The 21,455-nt window shown below is 40.2% G+C and overlaps 1 protein-coding gene across 1 annotated transcript in view; it reads left to right on the top strand.

Annotated features, from left to right (window-relative positions):
* LOC118759891 (cadherin-related family member 4-like) overlaps nt 1-21,455 on the top strand; it is a 98,337-nt gene that overhangs the window by 60,827 nt on the left and 16,055 nt on the right. The window contains exons 18-19 of the mRNA XM_058657439.1: nt 20,472-20,613; nt 20,770-21,023. Of these exons, the coding sequence (XP_058513422.1) occupies nt 20,472-20,613; nt 20,770-21,023 (396 nt within the window). The remainder of the gene's footprint in view (nt 1-20,471; nt 20,614-20,769; nt 21,024-21,455) is intronic.

Genomic DNA, 21,455 nt, shown 5'->3' with positions numbered 1-21,455 from the left:
AATTTTAGGACCAAAGAAAACCTAGGGGAAACCCTTGTTTCTCCTCTCGTTCTACACTTAAGAAACTTCAGCTTGCTTCACTGATGTTCATAACCACTCGAATTTCCTAAATGCATCACTTTAAAGTTGTAGTCATGACAGAGCCGTTACTTGCACTTATTAGCTGCTGTTTTCTATGTACAAAAAGAATGCTACATGTTCTGACTACTTCTCAGTGACAGAGGGCCATGCGCCTGGGAAAAGGGCAGAAACCCTGTCTCCAACTTGGCCAGAAGAACGCGGGTGAAATTGTACTTTTTTATTTTTGCAGGGTGATTTTTTTAAAGATCATCTTTTGCTCCCAGCTGTAGACAACTGTCTAGCTTGCCTTATACAAGTGTTGTACTGCTGGAAGAAAACATCCAATAGCTGGCAGGCATTCTGGGCCTGTTTACTGCCAAGTTCGTGTTAAATGTACCGTAGTGGCTTAGTCATTCTCTCTCTCTCTTTTCCTCTTAAAGACATGTGGGGAAAGCAGGGAATACCAGGCCTGGATATGACACAGCCCCCAGGGTCTGCAAATTGCCCAGGAAAGATGGTCCAGGGACATATTGGAGTGGGAGCAGATTTTGTACAGAATCTCTGGGCTCACCTCTGTGGGACTGCAGCAACTGAAGGTCTGCATTGTGGGTTGGGCCAGGTGAAACCATAAGAGAGGTTTGAGAATATAAAAACTGGGCCACCATGGCGGGGTATTTGGGGGTCGTCATGACCAGGCTGCAGCACTTTCTGGTTTGTAGCTGGACTGGATCTGTGCTGGGTCGGATGGGGGCCTCAGCTCCCATCAGTTCATCTGAGATATGGGGCTGGGTCAGAACTCAGCAGGCACCTGCATCTATGGATCTGTGTGTTGGGTGTTGCAGGTGAGAGGCTGCACTTGACATTGTACTGACTGACACACACAAGAGTCAAGCATGAGATCACTTCAGGGAAAGTTCTTGGGGGATTCCCCAACTAGAGTAGCCCACTGGACTCACACCCCAGCCATCCTTCAAAAAAAAATCACAACATGTTTTTTGACTTCAGAGTGCATGTCTCAGTTACTAATGCGTGTGCAGTGGATGATATATCCAAATGCACGTGAGGAATATGACAACCAGCTCATCTAGGCCAGCAGGGGACATAGACTAGCTCGTCAGGGGTGGAAAGCAGAACAGGTTGGACGATTCTCCTGGCCAAGCTAGCAACATGTTCTTGGGTCTGTGTATGCGCTAAAGTGAATTTTGTCCTAAGAAAGATTTTTTTTTCAACCATGGAGTAACAACTAGTAACTTCTTAGAATTACCAAAACCACTCAATTAACACCTTCAGACCATTCTTCCCTAAGAATGGTCTCTAAAGCATCATGCAATGGCTGTGCCCCATCCCCAGGTACTGATGCAGTTTGATAGAAAAAGTAGACCCTTTGCTGTCCTCCCATGGAAGATTCTATAGGAGAACAACAAAAGAAACATTTGTCTCACCCACCTTCCTCCATACCTGACCCTCTCCACCCTAACAGGCCCACATGGACACGTATCCCTCTCAACTATGTAAACAATATTAAAAAGAAAATCAAAACAAAATTAAGAGATTATCTTTAGTAGATGAAAATGTTTAAAGATGACAAGAGCCTATAACTCTGCCTCAGTTCTTGGCAAAGAGCCTCCAAGGAGGCGTTCCCAACAAGTCTGAGAGGGACACCATGAAGAATGAGTCATTTTCCAAGTAAAGTGAAACAGGCTGCTGCTTCTTCCTGCCACAGGGCAGAGTCCATCACCTGGTCTTGCTTGGGGCCTTCCAGGAAGTTTGAATTCTCATACATTTCTGTTTTTAACCTTCTGTGCTTTGAGAGTGGTCCACCATGATTGTGTAATATCAAGATACATGCTGAATGCTCCTGTGGTGTTTTTGAGAGCACAAGGGACTTGTTTTGGGTAAGATTATCGGTATCAGTCTTTGTTGGCTACCTTTTAAATATCGATGTGCTTTTCTAATCATGAATTTATCAGTATCGGTGGTCAATGATTTTAACAGAAACTCAGGATCCCCTGTTTAAATTTGAAGAAAATTGGAAGAAAGTAAATAAACACATTTCAAGATAGATTCATGGGCCCGCCGCAATAGTGCAGCGGCTAAAGTCCTCACCTTGGATGCGCTGGGATCCCACATGGGCGCCGGTTCTAATTCCGGCATCCCCACTTCCCATCCAGCTCCCTGCTTGCGGCCTGGGAAAACAGTCGAGGACAGCCCAAAGCATTGGGACCCTGCACCCGCGTGGGAGACCTGGAAGAAGTTCCTGGCTCCTGGCTTCGGATTGGTGCAGCTCTGGCTGTTGTGGTCACCACCAGGCGGATCTTCCCCTCTGTCTCTCCTCCTCTCTGTATATCTGCCTTTCCAATAAAAATAAAAAAAATCTTTTTTTTTTTTTTTGAAAAAAAGATAGATTCATGTTTAGGTCCTCATGAAAATTCACACAGTGTTATTTTAGATAGGAAAATGTGAAAATCATTGTACTTGTTTAAACGACACTGAACAATTGGTGATAAAATTTGTTCTTGCATGAACAATTCCCTAATTACACGTAAGCATTCCTCTCATCATGAGAAATGCATGCATTTTATTTGTTTTCTATACTGATTTTAATCATCATTATTCATTCTTCAGAGTTGCTGTAACAAATAGATACCAACTGGGTATCTGTAAAACAACAGAAAAGTATTATGTCATAGTTTTGGAGTCTGGAAGTTGACACCAAGGTGTCAGGAGAGCTGTGTTTTCTCTGAGCATGCGAGAGGATGATCTGTTCCGTTCTTTGCTTGTCCATTTCAGTGTCGCCAGCCATCCATGACATCTGCTCAACTGCAGACACATTTCCTTGTTGTCATTACCTGATGCTTCCTTGTGTGTCTCTGTCTCTTTTCTTAGAGTTCATTGAACGCCGTCATGGCTGAGGTGTGGCTTTATCCTAACCACATATTCAAAAGACCTGTTTCCACAAATAAATATTAAATGTATATGACTCAGAGGATATAATGTTAACATATATTTTTGGTGGGTGCATTGCAACCATCACAATTATTTGTCATCCTGGTCAGTTTCTAGCTTTGAAAAGGAGTCTAAAACAATGGTTAGAAATATGGATTTTGATGCTCAATAAATTTGATAGAAATCACCTTATTGCCTGGACAGTGCTATCAAATTTTCTCAATCATGCAGACCTCGACTTCCTGGGAAGGACTATCTCATAACATCATGTACTTTTTCAATACACTTTCTGTTGAAGATTGAGACATTTAGTCATGATTTGGTAGCATGGGTCAAAGGAAGGACAAATAATTTAAACATGAATTAATAGGAAGTATAAAAGTATTCATTAAAAATTAAATCTTCGCTCAGATTCCCAGGGTATTTAATAAACATGTACTGTCAGTCTCTGAAGAGGCTAGGAGAACCGGTTTGTTGTCCATCCCAAACTCATTGTCTGTGGAACAATATCTATGGCATTTTTGGGGGGCAAGTAACTTGCCTTAGAGCAATAAAACCAAATTGTACAACAATAGATAATTGAGATGTTGGCACAGTGGGTTAAGCTGCATTCCATGTGAGAGTGCCAATTCAGGTTCCTGTCACTTGGCTTCCCATAGAGCTTCCTGCTCAATGAATACTGGGAAGCAAAGGATGGTGACCCAAATGCCTGGGCCTCTGCCATCTGTGTGGAAAAATCTTATCAGAGTTCCCGGATTTTGGCTCTGACCTTGCCAGTCCTGACTGGGCAATTGGGGAGTGTACATGGAAGAGTCTCTTCTTTCTCACTATCATTTTCAAGTTGATGAAAATAAACACTAAAAGGAGGTTAAACTAAACATAAGAAATTTAAATGCATTAATACGGCTGTCTATACACATTTTAATGGCTAATCTATTAGATATAACACTAGAATCGGGTGCTAGATATTTTTAGAATTTTTATGCAGAAATTATTTGAAAAAAAAAATTTGACTAGCATTTCTTCATTTATGTTATTTTATTGGGACCAACAGTCTACAACGTACCTTTCTGAATGTTTATGTTGATTGATTGTTTCCAACAAAAAAATTATCGATTATTTTTTAAAACAACGTGTATCTGTTTTATCCACTAAATTTAAAAACATGAAAAAAGAAATTACAAGAATTCAACGAACATAACGTTTAGGCATTACATGAAAACTGTTCTTAAACTACAATTTATTAAACAAGATAACAGATCCATCACACAAGTATAGTATAAACTAACCAGGCAATAGAATAGCCTGGGAGATAAGTTCACAGAACTTGCCGCAACATGAATGCTGATTTTCAAGGAAAACGGGGAAAGGGACTGATATTATTGCATAGCTGATTATACTGCCACTGGAAGATTGGTGTCCCATATGGGGTGTTGATACAAGAAAATGATTCTCTCTCTCTTTCTCTCGGTGTGGCTCAAGAACCAGCCTGTCTCAATGCTCAGTGGTTACTAATTCACCATCATGATAGTTTGTAGCTTCACCTTAGAGTCTCTTGCTGCTTTGTCTCATCTAAAGCACCCCCTACTTCTTATTCTGGATGGCGCTACGTTATCCTTTCTCTGTGAAACAGTAGTTCAACATATATGCAACCTTAAAGCTCTTCTATGCTTAAGAAACTATATTTTGTGTCTTATAATTTGTTCATTCTTATTCTTAAACGTGTAAGGCAATTTAGTAACTTTTCTCTTGCTAACTGAATTTCACATTTTAAATTAGCCAACAAAATTTGAAACCAAAACATTCGTTACAAATATTTCAAAATCAAATATAAGCAGCTAGGTTTCCCTATGAGAAGAAAATCATTAGACATTACTGAACCTAAAATTTCATTTTTTCCCTATTAGTTATTTTTCATTTAGTACCAAAGAAAATGTACATATTTGGAGAAAATGCGTTTGTGAAATTAGATCCCAAAGTATTATAGAAAAGCCAAAAATTGCAGCAATAAAAAATAAATGAAAACCAAGGTCCCACGCGGTGGTATAGCAAGCTAATCCTCCATCTACTAATTCTGCACTGGCATCCCATATGGGCACAGGGTGGCTGCTCTGCTCTACTGCCAATCCAGCTCTTTACGTATGGCATAGGAATGTGGTGGGGAACGGCCCACGTCCTGAGGTCTCTGTGGAGGGGACCAGAGGAAGCTCGTGGTTCCTGGCTTAGGATCAGCCCAGCTCAGGTAGTGGTGGCCATTGTGGAGTGAATCAGTGGATGGAAGATAATTCTCTTTCCCTCTCCCTCATTCTGTATCTTTTAAATTTACTCCAATCCCCTGACACTCTGACCCCATTGGACGGTTTAGAAGGGCCGGTGGAGTCTATGCAGGAGGCATGACAGTCTATAGGACGCTCTGGGCTGACCAGAGCAACCTCTGGCATAGTTAACACTGGCTGGCAACAGGCCTGGTTGGAGAGCGTGGTGGAGGCCTTGGCTGCGTGGAGCCTACCACTAAGGGGCACAGGAACTGGAGGGAGGCTGAGTTCTGGTCGGGTCACAGTTGTAATCCCTTGGCACAAATATCAATTCGGCTTTGACGCACCATGCCGGATTAGACCACAGCACAGTTTGGTGCTCCGGAGGACCAGGATAGACGTTGGACGGGCTCGGCTAGGCCTCAACCCCATCTGAGCCATATATGAGATATGCGTGGGTATGGACGAGCCGTGGCTGGGCTGAAACTCTCAACAGCAGGAACCAGAATGGATTGAAGAGCGGAGCTGGCCGAAGGACCTGCTGGAATGCGTGAAGCCCGACACCATGAAGGAGTCGGAGGGAGGAACCTGAACAGTTCCACTGACAGGACACTGACTCTACAAATAAACGCAAGAAGCATGGAGGTAAATAACCCAGAAGAGGCTTTGGAATGTGACCCACTGGAATACACTTGGCTCGGGTTGGGGCAGACCAGGCTGAGTCGGTTCACGTCATCCACTGGCAAGCCCAAGTGCTGAAACTGTGGGGGCCTGGCCGGGTTTGGTTGCGATAAAAAAAAAAAAAAAAAACAGTACAAAACACAAAATGCCAAGGTGAAATGACCTGTGCCAGTAGGGAATGCAACACCCGACCAGCACTCCTCCCACTGGTTTAGGTGAGGGACAAGAGTGTGATGGGCAGAGCCGGGGAGAGATGCGATACTCATTGGTTCCAGTAGAGGTCGGGGCTCAGAAGAGAGCCAACCCAGGGGTTAAAACCATCAGCTGATCGGAGTGATGGACGGTGGCGAGCACTGTGCTTGCTAGTAGTACATGTAGGAGCCTGGACTGGGAATGCCTCAAAGTTTTTTTTAGGGGGATTCCCCTGAACAAAATGGAGGAATCAAAGCATTAATCAAAAAAAGATGGAAAATGGAGTAGATGAATCAACCACCTCAGCTTTATGCTTGCAGTGGAAAACTGGACAAGGGGAAACCCTAAGACGGACTATGTCAATCAGTGGACTCTGCACCAGCCTCATCGTACCTGGACTGTTGCTGATGATATGTTGGAGCTTCTAATTGATCGAGGTGACGCTCTGCTGGCTCTGCCTTCAAACCTGAGAGGGCCTCCCTAAGAGGCCGTTGAACTTGAACTGGACAAGTGGGATGCTGGACTCTGTATGGTGGAAACTTTTAATTAGGTAATCTCAACGGAACTTGAGCTGTGGTTATGCATCAAGGTGAAGGAATTCATGATGGGGGAAAGGTTTGGTGTGAAGGGGGGGGAATCCCAGTACCTATGAAATTGTATCATGTAATGCAATGTAATTAATGAATAAATGAATATTAAAGGAAAAAAAAATTTACTCTTTCAATAATAATAAATCCAAATAAAACTAAAGCCAATGTAAGATTAGATTAGAAGTGTTACACTAACGGCTGACTCCATGGCATCGTGGGAGAAGCCTACACCTTGGAATCAGAGAGAATATCGTCTTAGGACTCAGACACTTTGAGGTGCAAATAGCTGTACCTGGGACTCTCATGTACAGCAATGCTATTATTTAATTTCTTGTCACACTTTCAGTCCCCACTTAAAAAAAGGCATGTTCTTTCCATGTCCTGAGTTCTCACTCTCTTGAATAAGGGGTAAATTGAGAGACACAATATAGTTTCAGCAAACGAAATCATCTGTACCTGTTGGTCTGATCTATATATCTGTCTTTCATTCAAGGGCACACACACACACACAACATTCCCCTGTAGTCAGGGATTCAGGGGTTCAGGTCGTACATCTGGGCAACAACCACGCTGATATAAATGCTGTGAGAATGGTGTGAATCTGGGGTGAAACATTCGAAACTTTGCTAAGAAAAGTACCTGATGGTTGTAAGCATAAAAATATACCCGCAATGCTATGTGCACATGAATAGTAGAATATTAAACATACAAATGTTATTAAAGGGCTATACTACTGTAGTAATATGGGCAAGAAATGATAGGAAATGTTGAGAAAATTGTGAAGGTAGAAGCATGGGGAAGGAACGTGGTAGAGAAATGGGGGGAATCTTTATACCTACAAAACTGTATTATGAAAAATAATAAAATACTTTGTAAAAATAAGTGACAAAAATGGAATTGAAGGGAAAGGTCATGAGCTAATTTACTGAACTGAATCATGAATTTTCTTGTCAAGTTTGTTACCTTAAAGAAGTAAGTCATTTCTTCTCGGAAAGGAACAAGGATAGAGATGGCCAAAATGTAGAAAAGGTGTGAGCCGAAGGGCACACAGACCTTCCTGTGGGAGAAATTGTGTAAAGACCTTCCAAAAATACTGCTGGATCCCTTGTGGCCTTTGTTTATTGGGGACTTCCAAGTTCATCTCTTGACCTAGTTTTTGTAGTGCTGTAATTTTCAACAGATCTCTTGACATCTTCATTACAATCTTGAACTCCAGGAACATGTTGGAAGAAGCGTTTCTGCCTTCTCCAGCACTGTCATGCTCAGCCTCCAAGCTGCCTCTTAGAACAAGGAGACCCTGCCAACTCTGAATCATCAAGCTTCGTTCTGAGGTGCTGTTCCTGTGGCTTGGGATTGAGTGTACCATGCCAACAGCACTTGCCAGAAATAATTTTGGCACGTGATCACTATTTCCCTCACCAATTCAGTCTCCACTTGCTGCATACTATAATGCATTCGTGGCTCTCAATGTTCCCAATTAAAATATTACATGTGTAATATTTCTGCTCATTGCAAAAAAATCTACAAGAGAGAGAGTCTACATTTGTAGTCATTTATGTACCTAAAAGCTTAGAATGATTAAATTTCTGGAATGGTTGTACTCTAGAATTTTATTACATATGTTTGTTAATTAAATTCCAGTGACTCAAAACAAGCAGCCGATGAGTTTGGGAAGTTCTTTCAAACCTGCTTGCCATTTCTACTTCCTTAAAATCCGTTTGCATTTGACAACGTCAAGTTCTTTCCCTCAGAAGGATTTCTACCTGATTTCATAGTAACCATTCTAACTGGGATGGCATGACAGTTATGGTTTTGACTCACATTTCCTTGGTAGTTAAAGAAATGCAGCATTTTTCGTATATCATTTGCATTTCTTCTTTTGCAAAAAGTCAATTCATATCATCTGTCCTTTTGTGAATTGGATTGTTTGCTCTGTGATTGAGCTTTTTGAATCCATTATATATTCTGTGTACGAATCCTTTGTCAAATGAATTTATATTAAACAAAGAAGCTTCTGTACAGCAAATGGAGCCGTCAACAGAGTGAAGAGACATACAAATTAATGGGGAAAATTTTTGCTAGCTACCCATCCAACCAAGATCAATGTCCAGAATGCATCAGTAACTTAAAGACCCAACCACAGCAAGAAAAAAAAAATCTAGTTTTAAAAAAAAAGCACCTGAATAGACATTGGTCAAAAGAAAACCTACAATAGACAAGCAAAGTTATGAAAAGATGCTCAGCATCATTAGCCATCAGTGGATTGCAAGTCAAAATCACAATGAAATGTCACTTCAGCCCATCACAATGGCTATTAGCCAAAGACAGCGAGTACCGAATGCTGTTGAGGATGTACAGAAAGGGGAACATGCATGCTCTGTTAGAGAGAACGTAGATCCGTGCGGCCTTCGTGGTAAACCAAATGGAGAGTTCTTTAAAAGCTAGAATGAAAGACACAAAAATACTAGCACCAAAGTTCTGTAATTATCATCAGATGCAGAAGGGCTTGCATTGCGCTGCTGCAAATCAGTGTATTTTGTCACGTTCATCTTGTGCCACACTTGCCTTGCTGAGATAAATTCCAATTGTTTGCAGGGAATATTTTAACCTGTCTTTGAACTTACTTTGCTAGGATTCTCATACACATTGCTGCATGTATGTTTATCACATGGTTCTAGGGTTTTTGTGTTATCTTTTTTCGGTCTGATTTGGGGATGCGGTTCGTGCTGTCCACAAAGGATGAGTGTGAAAGTGCTCCTTCCTTTTTCAATTTTTGGAATAGTTTGTGAAATAATGGTTTAAGTTCTTCCTTGCAAATTTTGTGAAATAATAGTGAACTCATTATGACTTTGCTGTTGCTTTTGATTACATATTCAATCTCATTAATGCTATTAACCTGTCCAGATTTCCTGAGTCTTCATTGTTTCTTTCTTTTTGTTGTTACTATGCATGTATTAGAAATCTATCCATTTCCTCAAAGTTGTTTAACCAGTTGACATACATTTGTTCATAAGCCATTAAGAAATTTCTGTATTTCTCTGGTATCAGTTGTAGTACTTTTTTTAAAAGATTTATTTATTTTATTACAAAGTCAGATATACAGAGAGGATGAGAGACAGAGAGGAAGATCTTCCGTCCGATGATTCACTCCCCAAGTGAGCGTAATGGCCGGTGCTGCACTGATCCGAAGCCGGGAACCTGGAACCTCCTCCAGGTCTCCCACATGGGTGCAGTGTCCCAAAACCTTGGGCCGTCCTCAACTGCTTTCCCAAGCCACAAGCAGGGAGCTGGATGGGAAGTGGAGCTGCCAGGATTAAACCGGCGCCCATATGGGATTCTGACGTGTTCAAGGCGAGGACTTTAGCCGCTAGGCCACGCCGCTGGACCCAGTTGTATTACTTATTTTTCACATCTAATTTTATTTATTTGAGTTTATTCTGCTATCTTGATTAGTTTGGCTATTTCTCAGTGTTGCTTTTCTAACTTAAAAAAAAATGATCCCACTCTTTCACTGAGCTTTTGTTCTTTTTTTTAAGATTTAGTTTTTTTTTATTGGAAAGGCAGATTTATAGAGAGAAGTAGAGACAGATAAAAAGATCTTCTATCCCTTGGTGCACTCCCCCAATGGCCATAGCTTAGCTGATTTGAAGCCAGGAGCCAAGAGCCTCTTTGGAACACAGTCAGAGTGCTGGATGGGAAGTGGAGTATCAGGGAAATGAGCCAACATCTATGTCAGATCCTGGTGCGTTCAAGGCATCATACTGGGCCCACTCTTGCTCTTTTCGCTTCTTCATTTTGTAGTTCAAGTCTGATTTTGTTATTTCCTTGTATTATTTTGGGGTTTGGTCTGTGCTGGTTTTTACAGGTCCTAAAGATGCATTGTTAGGCTGTTCATTTAAAATCATTATGCATATAACACTTTTCATTAAGTTTACATGGTATTTCAGCATAGCTCTAAAGTTAGTGTTGTCTGTCTAAATGTAGTTCATAAATTTGTTTCAAGGCTTACTAAATTCAATGAGAACTAAAATTATTATAGGTGTGACGAATGTCCAGGTAGCTATTACAACGTGCATAGGAATAGCTTTTCAAATTACTTCTCAATGTATTAAAATTTAAACTTTTCAAGTAAAAATTCAGGAAAAAAATGATGGTTGGGACTGGCATGATGGCTCAGTTAGCTAGCACCATACCTGCTGTCCCCAAATGGGTTCCCGTTTATGTCATGGCTGCTTCCCTCCTCATCCATCTCCCTGTGTGTAGCCGGGGAAAGTAACGGAGGATGGCCCAAATCTTTAGCATCCACGTGGGAGACCTGCTAGAGGGTCCTGTCTCCTGGCTTCAGATCGGCTCAACTCTGTCCAATGTGGCCACTTGGGGAACGAAACAGCAGATGGAAGGTTTTCTCTCTGTCTCCTTCTCTGCAAATCTGACTTTCCAATACAAAGAAACAATAAAAATCTTAAATAATAATAATAATAATAATAATAATAATAATGTGATGCTCATCTGGATAATGTTAAAAATAGCAGTGGCTAATTAAAAAATAAATCAAATGTATCAACTTTATCCTAAAGCAGTCATACACATTTTGAGCTCATAGATCAGTAATTTTAAAGAGTAGTTGGTAGCAGAATCAATAACATCTTTAATTGGGTTTAAGTGCTCAAGAATGTAAAAACTTTGGCTTTTTCAGAATCATCAAACCAATTCTCTAAAGGAAAGTGTGACTTTAAATAAAGAGACCCTAAATAAAATATGATGTTGATGCATTCGTAAGATGGACAGAATTGGTGCTGTTTACTTACTTACTTATTTTTTATTTGTTTATTTATTATTTTGAGAGAGAGACAGTTGGATGAAAAAAGTTACCATGAGTTTGTTTGCTCCCCCAAAGTCTGTAATGGTATAAAGATTGGGAATGAGTGGGGATAGATCTAGAAATTTGGATCTCGTTCAGTTTTCTACAGAGATGTAAGGGACCCAATTATTTGGGCCACCACTACTGTCTCACAGGACATGCACTAGCAGGGAGCTGGATTCAACAGTGATACCAGAAGTTGAGCCCAACATTCCACTATGGGACACGGACATCTTAACCTGCCTCTTAACTGCTGGAATAAGCACCTGGAATAAGCACTTAAAATGCACTAAGAAGAAAATAGAATATAGTAGAGGAAGTGATTAGGAGAAATGAAGAATATAGATATGAAGAAATTGCTGAGAACACAATACAAAAGAAATAGAAATTATAAATGAAGTAAACAGAACTAGACATTTTTATATTTCATACTTAATTCATTTCCAAAATGTAGGGAATTCAAAAAAAAGGAAAATATACAACATTTAAAAACATGATGATCATTCATTTTCATTAGAAGATGGATCCAACTATACAGGAATCAGATAATTTCAGGGGCCACCAAAGTATATAACACTGTGCAACCTACAATCCTGTGTAAATTCGGATGTACAGTCCTAATAACTCTATTTTTTCACATTATGGGAATCTCTATGAAAAGATTAATATGAAATTTGATCCAGAACACATGGGAGTCTTAGAGTGCAAAGCAGAATTTAAGCCAATCTTTTCTAAGAGGGCTCGTTGGTGACCCTGACAGCACACTTGCCATACAAAACAAACACCCAAGAATCCCTGCTCATGCTCAGATGCATAAAACTATAACACACACACACACACACACACACACACACACACACACTCCTCCAGTGAATGATACAATTTTCTGGAAGAAATAATATAAATATGTTATAATGTTATTTGACATATACTATGTTTCTGGAATATAATAGTAATATCTTTATAAAATAAGACTATCCCTCTTTCATCATTTGGATATAATAATAAAGGCGATATAAGAATCCTGCTGTCTGCATCAGGACAGAGCTATGCTACTTTTACGTTATAATCTCCCTGTTGATCTATACTGAACCTTCATAGATTTAAACGTGTCCAAAAAGAGTGTACTTTTCCAAATACAGAGAATATGGCCGCTCCGCTCTCCCTGGACAAGAGGACTTGGCGAAATTTTTGAGAAGCGCACGCTACACACACATTTCAAATTTCTTTTTCATTGACAGTTTATTTTTAATTCCATTTTTCATGGCCTTTTTCTAGTTCCTTTGCATTCTGGAAAGCTCTGTACATTTTAAACAAGATAGGTTTACTTTCACCCAACAATTTTAACTGATGGAAAACAAAGACCCGTTGCAATTTGCAGACATTATAGGACAACAGTGCAAATAGTGATACTTCTGTCTCTCACCCTTTCAAACTCTGATTTATTTCAGAAGTAACAAGACAAAGTTGCCATCTGTACAAGGTTTGCTAAAAGAATCAGAAATGACATTTGAACCACTTGTCGAATATTCCCTTATAATTCAGTCATATTTTCTAGAAATTAGTACAAAAGGCTGGCATAGTGGGATGCGAAACTCATTCCTTTCTTGTGCTTTTCTTCTTAGTTTATGGGATCAATTTTCCATCTGGTATGTGTAGTACTTACAGGAAAGCTTGTATTTTGGCTTTCTCCCTGGTAAAACACATGTTCTTGAGTTCTTGGAATGTGCTCGAACATCTTCAGTCTCAGAGGATGCCCACAGGGCATTTTTTATGATATCTCTGGGGTTTACACATGCATAGCGTCCAGCCAGAGGCTCAGCTTCAGACACTTGAACTTAAGAGGGGCTTTCCACTTGTGGGTGGGCATACACAGAATATTCTCTTTGCCTTTTATCCCCCCTACACAGATTCCTTTTCGAGCCAAATAGCAAAAGCACAACAATAATGCTTCCCAACCTTGCTTTCATCAAGGCTGCTCTTTGTTGCATTGGAAGAAAAGAACAATAGCATTTAAAATAAAAGCAAACTCACATTCAGGGTCAAACAGTAAAAATACAGACCAATCCCATCAATGTTTTTTTTTTTTCCCCTTGCATTTTCTTGTTTGTTCCAAAGAAGAAGAATAAAAAGCCAACTCAGAGGTAAAAGCTGTTGGATGGGCACATGAATGTAACATTGCTGTCATCCGAATGCTGAGTCTCTCACGAGAAATCTCAGTTTCCATAATAAGTGAAAGTGTGTATTGGCCACATTGCAAAAATGGAAGATGGTACCAATGCGGAGAGAAACTAAAATGGCACTGAAAGCAACTGTTTAAAATCCTTTGTTATGGTCTGGCAAATTCCCCATTATCAAACCCTCGTAAAAACAGCAGTTCTATTGGGATTATCCAGTATTAATCTGTTCATTTTTTCCCCATGCCTCTTAAATATTCAAGACTGTTTTTGCACGTTCTGGAAACCTAGAAGGGCAAACATGATCAAATTTCTAAGTTTTTGATTTCCTGAAATATAATTTTGATAGATTCAGCATTTTTAATAAAAAATGCAACTAATCTGTCACATTTTACCTTGTATAAAGCACAGGTGTCTCTACTAAACCTCATAATAACTCAGTCAGTAGGATGGTAAACATTGGATGAATGAAGAAACTGAGGCACAGAAGAGCCAATGGTGTGGTTAAGTCACTGGTATGGCTCGGGATTAAACCTGACTCCATCCAGAGAATACTGCCCACCAGCTGCACGTTTCTAGAATCAAGATTTGGGCACCGAGCTTGTCTCCATGACATGTTTATTTTTTAGCATGCAAGTGAACATTAAATGTAAAAATAAACATATATTTACAGACTATAAATGCTATGCTCCACATTAACTTTTTTTCACAAGTATGCATGAGAAATTTGGATTAATATGTCCAGGGTAGACTCCCACATTTTTATATCTTGGATTCTTTTTCTTTCTTTTTTAGGGAAAATAGAATATTCCTCCATATTCTCCCCATTCATTCCTATTTCCAACCTTTTGAAACAACTGACCACTTTACTATTTCCACGGCTTTTCTTTTTTCAAAATGTTACAGCCTGTCATGGTACGATGAGTAAATTTTCAGACTGGATCATTTGACTTAGTAATATACTGTTACAGGCCTGGCAGCGTGGCCTAGTGGCTAAGGTCCTCGCCAGGATCCCATATGGTCGCCGGTTCTAATCCCGGCAGCTCCACTTCCTCTCTGTCTCTCCTCCTCTCTGTATATCTGACTTTGTAATAAAAGTAAAAATGAAAATCTTAAAAAAAAAAAAAGTAATATACTGTTACGTCGCTTCCATCCCATTTCAGGATTTGAAAGCTCATTTCTTTTTAGTGATGAATAATATTCCATTGTTTGTATACGCTGTGGTTTGTTTCTCCATTAACCTACTGAAAATAGCTTGATTACCGCCATGTTGTGAGCCATTGGAACTAAAGTTTATGTAAATATTTAGACGGGTACTTGAAAATGTTAATGCAAAATGAAACAGAAAGCTAACTTGATTTTACTGTAAAAGTTTTGAAAAGTATTTATCTTATTTATTTGAAAGGGGGAAGGACAGAGAGAGATTTTCCATTTGCCTAAAATTTTCTGAAAATTCGGAGCTAGTGCCAGGCTGCACTAGGAACCAGGAAGCTAGTTCAGGGTCTCACACATGATTGGCAGGACCTTAAATATTTGAGCCATCATATACTGCCTTCTAGAGTCCATATAAACAGGAAACTGGAATTGTAATGAAGCCAAGGCCTCCTACAGGGTATGTGAGCACCCCCAAAAATATGTTGTCTATTATACCAAATGTTCATCCTTATTTTTGAAAGATTTTTGTGCAAAATCTTTCAATTTCATGTAATACGAGGATGCCTTCAAAACGTCATGAGGAATGCATATGATGGGAAATTATATATAGATTTAACAATATTTGCATCAAATTAGGGCATGGAGACTGGTATGAATCACATTTTAAATTCAGTTTGATAAATATTAAGGAATTCAATGTCTCCAACTATGGAAAGACATTTCTTTTAAAGATTTATTTATTTTTATTACAAAGTCAGATATACAGAGAGGAGGAGAGACAGAGAGGAAGATCTTCCATCTGATGATTCACTCCCCAAGTGAGCCTCAACGGCTGGTGCTGCACTGATCCGAAGCCAGGAACCAGGAACCTCCTCTGGGTTTCCCACGCAGGTGCAGGGTCCCAAAGCTTTGGGCTGTCCTCAACTGCTTTCCCAGGCCACAAGCAGGAAGCTGAATGGGAAGTGGAGCTGCCAGGATTAGAACCGGCGCCCATATAGGATCCTGGTGCGTTCAAGGCGAGGACTTTAGCCGCTAGGCCATGCCGCCATGCCCAAGAAAGACATGTTTTAGAGTTGCAGGAAACTGTCAAAACTTTCGAAAGTGGCAGTAGAGTTTTGTATTCCTACTAGCAATGAATATGGCTGCTTTTTTCTTCTTCTTTTTATTATTATTATTATCAGTTTATGATACAGTTCCACAGGCCTTGGGATTTTTCCTAACTACTAGAGTTCCTGATCTGCTGGCTGTCAGGTCTGAGGGCTACTCAGACCTATCATGGATGGAACCCTTAGGATGCCACATCATGCGATTCAGTGAGGCTGAAATGAGTTCACTCCCAGCTTAGTGCATGCACAGTCCTATCCCACAGCCTTTGCCTCCCTACAAAAGATGGCACTCGCTTCAGCTTTACTGAGGGTTTGGGCTGTGAAATCCAACCTGGTCCCACTTCAACTTTTTAGGATCTGGTGCTCTGTCACTGCTCCTGGTCAAATCAAACAAACCAGCAGGATGGGCAGTTCTTTGAGTTCAGCTCTTAGGTTTCCAGTGAATTCCAGTTCCCACCTGATTGCTAGGGGATCTCCCGCCATTGGTGCAGTTCAGATTGCTGTTCAATGAATGCTGCTGAGGTATCTGGTCACTGTAGCACCGCACCATTGTGTCTGCTGTTTGCACATGTCTGTCATTCTCCAGGCCCCCCTCTGCTGTTGGTCTGTGCTCTCCTGTTTCCTGGAATGTGCCCTCTCTGCTTCACACTGGCTAATGTGTCTCCATCTGAATAGGTCCTCACCCTATTCCACCATCTTGATTCCCCTCAGGTTTGTGTTTTTCCATAGCCTTGTCCATGTTTGTTATTTTCACTTATTTGGATTTTCCTAATCCTACACACAATATAAATGTGAAGATTTTGCTTGGATAGAGAGATACTGAAGAGAAATAGTAGAGAGAGAGAGAGAGAGAGAGAGAGAGAGAGATTGAGTCTGGAGAAATAGCCTAGTAGCAAAAGTCCTTGCCTTACATGCTCTGGGATCCCATAAGGCTGCTGGTTCATGTCCTGGCTGTCCCACTTCCCATCCAGCTCCTTGCTGTGGCCTGGGAAATCAGTTGAATATGGCCCAAAGCCTTGGGACCCTGCACCCACATGGGAGACCCAGAAGAGGTACAAATAGATAAAAATACAAATCTAAGAAACATGAAAAAGGATTTGCTTTGCCTAATTTCTGTTTGCATAAGTTTTTCTTCTTTTTTCTGTCTGAGACATTTCCAAAGGTTTGTCTTCTAGCTCAGATATTTTTTCTTCTGCCTCATCAAGACTTTTGTTAAGGTTTTTCACTGTATTTTCTATCTAACACATTGTAGTTTTTATTTCTATTTGTTTAAAAAGATGTATGTATTTTTGTTGCAAAGTGAGATTTACAGAGAGAAGGGAGACAGAATGATCTTCCATGCACTCCAAGTAGTCGCAATGGCCAGAGTTGAGCAGATCCGAAGCCAGGAGCCAGAAGCTTCTTTAGGTCTCCCACGCAGGTGCAGGGTCCTAAGGCTTTAGGCCATCCTCCACTGTTTTCCAGGCCATATGCATGGAGCTAGAAGGAAAGTGGAGCAGCTCAGATACAAACCGGTGCCCATATGTGGTGCTGGCACTTGCAAGGTGAGGACTTTATCCACTAAGCTACTGCGCTGAGCTGTGCTATTGTCAGCAAGGGGTAGGATGTGATCATGTCAACTAGTATGATCACAGCATTGGCCCCCTCTGCCAAGAGAACCAGCCACCCTGGGTTTAGCCCATGGTGTCTTGGTACCTCATGCACACAGGCCCATGAACCAAAGGATCTGTGCACTCCTCAATGTAAGTGTGACACCCTGAGCCTCTAACACAGACATGGTGGTTGCCCAAAGAACCAGACATGTCCTATCACATGCCCAGGGCACACAGAAACTCCAAAGTTGTTGGGGGCTCATCTCCACGGTCTCACTGGAGCATTTTCTATCAGCCCCACCATCTTCCTCCAAAACCAGTGTGAGCCACAACATTCCCAGAGCCAGTTGCCTAATCAATAGTGATTAGTTGTAGCTCCTCCTTGCAAGTTGAGTCCTAGAGCCATAAGAGAGGAGGGGACAGGAACATCATCTAAGAGGCTGCCCTGCTCCCCAGCCGTTCTCCAGGCCAAGCTCAAAGTCAGTGGAGCCCACAGAATTAACCCTCTGATAAAATCCCCAAGTAACACATGGACCATAGCAAGCCTCTACTTGCTTTCGGTAAGATGGAATTTCCCTGTTCTTATTCTTTTATTTATATATATGTTTTTGAGGAATATTTGTCTATAATTTTCTTTTATTAACCTGGCTTTGCATTGAAATAATTCATAGAACACTCTTTTGAGTAGGGTTAGGGTACACACTGCATTGAGAATTCTGATACGTTTGTCACAAAATTGATTTAGCTTTCAGCCGTGTTTCCAGTTAAAAACAGGACACCCTATCTGTGTAGCTGCCTCAAAATAAGTAATAGATTTGGATCAATGGCATCATTGCCAACTGTTTAGGTGAAGATACTAAGTTGTGGGCAAAATACTTTGTGCACATGTTAATCTGAAAATAATTTTTTATTTTCTATTCTATTGGTAGATTAATTCTGAATGTCTCATCCTGTTGCTTTGGGCACAAAAGAAAAAGCATTCACGCTGTTCATATATTGCCTTTCTGGTTTTTTAAGTCGTTTTTTTTTACTTTACAAGATATTAGCATTAGCTTTGTGTGGACAAGGTAGCCATACTGAATTTGGCAAACAACATGTTAAGATCCAATCTGTTTCCATTTCCTTTTATTTGTCTTCAAACAAATGTAGTTTCAGTACTTGACGTGTTATTGAAAAGATAGTTTTTCGCTCCACCTTGGTTTTCTTCCATATTTACATACTCAAATAAAAATTTTCATATTGATGTTGAACTCTTCTTTATACTTTTTTAAACTCTCCTCTCCTCTCCTTTTTTCTCCCACCTCCCCTCCCACTCCCTCCTCTCCTGTTATTTTGCTTTTTTAAAGTTTATTTATTTGAAAAGTATATCGGGGGGGGGGAGAAAGAAGAAGAAAAGGAGTCATTTTCAGTAGGGAAAATGACTTTTAAAAATCCTGTGGCTTTAAGATATTCACATTACTGAATAGGGCTTGAATGTTTGCAAGTATCCCCTGTGACCTTCAATGGCCAAACTAGTGGAGCACATTGCCTCTTCAAGGAAGTTGGAGTGCAGGAAAGGATGTGGAATTTGCTCTGCACTTTCAAATAACTTCTAAGGAGCTTTTTCAAACTGGAGAAGGCCAGGGATGTACAATACTATTGCTGAATTAGGCACTCCATTTTCCATTTTTGGTTTACCAGGTCAAGGACATAAATTACTTTCACTTTACATTCCCGTTTGAAAAAATGGACTGTACCTTCTTGGGATGTCACATGGCTTTGAAATCAACTCTAAACCTGTTCATTTTTCAAGAACTTACAACTACAATGTTTCGGCATAATTCTAACTCAGTCTGAATTAGTTATAGACATAACTAAATTAAGCATGTCTGCTGTGAGAACAGAAGGCAGACAGTGGCAAGAAATGTATCAGTTTGCACCCCAGGTGATAGAGTTAAAGAATCATAGAACCCAAACAACCTCAGAGATCCTATAATTCCTCCTTTTAGCTGGTGAAACCCTGTGTTTGTTTGAAAATGAGGTCACGGACTGTACAAGATGATGATTATCTTCAGAGAATGAAAACTAGGCTCAATATTCAAACGACTAATTCAAAATGAAGTTAAGGTTTTTGACAAGTGAAACTGCCCAGTTGTGAAATATGCATCCTTTTAGGATGTGTGTACCACTTCTGCAAAATTAGGCAAGAGACATGAAGACATAAATCTTCTAGAGAAGGGGGAAATAATTATAGTAGATAACATTTGGCCTAAATCTACTATGATTTATTTATTCATTCAGTTTGAAAGGCAGAGAAACAAAGAAAGAGAAAAGAGATAGAGAGAGTGAGAGAGAGAGAGCGGGCATGAGCATTCACTGGCTTACAAAGTGTAAGAGAGGAATCCAAGATTCAGTCTGTCTCTCACACCTGATTGGAAGGCCTCAACTACTTGAATCATCACCTGCTTTCCCCCAAAGTGTGTATCAGCAGGAAACTGGGGCAGAAGCAGAGCCAGGAATTGAATCCTGGTACTCCAAAACAGGATTGGGTGTTTCACGTGGCATCTTAACTGTTGCATAAGTATCCACCCCAAACCCTCTTTTCAATGTAGTAATGTCATGAGTGTCACTAGCAATGAGTGTTACTAGCAATGAGTATTACTGCCCCAAAAATCTTGCATAGGAAACACACACCAGTTAAAAGGATCACCCCAAGTGAAAATTTCTATGATAACTCTGTCACTTTCAAGACATAAAGATGGCTTTTACAGGCATTATAAGGTGAAAATAGCACATGATAAGAATTAGGTAAATAAATGATTAAATATGGTAAACTTTTTAAGATGTAACCTAACAGATGGGATGCTTATGTTGCAGAACGTGAATGATGAACCTCCGGTATGCACACCGCCACACTTGGAAATTCAGATTTATTCAACGGTTAAGATTCCTTTCATTCAACTCAACTGTTCGGACAAAGATTCCCCACAGCAACATCTGAGCTATTCAATTTTAAGAGGTAAGACATGAGATTTCACGTAAAGTCATCATGTGCAGCATCTTGTATCTGTTAGAAACATATTATTCTGAATTGTCCTAGCAAGGTCCTTAAGCAAGGCGGTAGAATTAACAATGCATACTGTGATTTACTTGTGTTTTCTTGTATCATTTTCAGGAAACACAAATAATCGGTTCACGCTTTGGAGACGAGCTGCTGAGCCTCCTTCTCTGGCCGCCACGCCGAACTTCCAGGGTGATGTATTTCAAGACATTCTAACTCCCATGACTTTCCAGTTACTTATCGAAGTTACTGATGAATTAGGTGGGAATAAAGCTAGGCAGCTGTCAGCCACCACCACAGTCATAATTCATGTGTTTCCCTGGACCATAACACAGCCAACTTCCTCCACAAAACCAGCTCCAACTACAGTAAGTAATAGTGATGAAAAATAATGCTTCAGTAGTCTACATTAGTCATAAACATAGAAAGTGCTTGGGAACTCTCACAGGAATTATCTGCATGTCCTGGCACTGAGAGATGTCCGTGAAATGGTTTCTTTCACACAGTTGAATTCTCATGATCAAAAAAAGAAGGATAAATGACTGGGGTTGTTAGCCATCTATTTTGAGTTCAGGAAAGCATATCAGTGTTAATGATTTGATAGATCCTTTGGTCATGTACTGTAGAACTTTTGAGTAGTTCTGTGGAGTCTCAATGCAGCGCACTTTATTTCAATGAGTATTTGTAAAGATTTATTATGTACATAGTCCCATACTGGGCTTCTGAAAATGAAAAATTTGTTCTTCTTAAAAGGTACAGTCACCCTGGAAGAAAAAAAAAATATATATATATATATACAC

This window comes from Ochotona princeps, chromosome 32 (assembly GCF_030435755.1).
Source record: "Ochotona princeps isolate mOchPri1 chromosome 32, mOchPri1.hap1, whole genome shotgun sequence".
NCBI classification, from domain to species: Eukaryota; Metazoa; Chordata; class Mammalia; order Lagomorpha; family Ochotonidae; genus Ochotona; species Ochotona princeps.
Note: the sequence above shows the minus strand (reverse complement) of the source record. Positions and strands in the feature narration are given on the sequence as shown.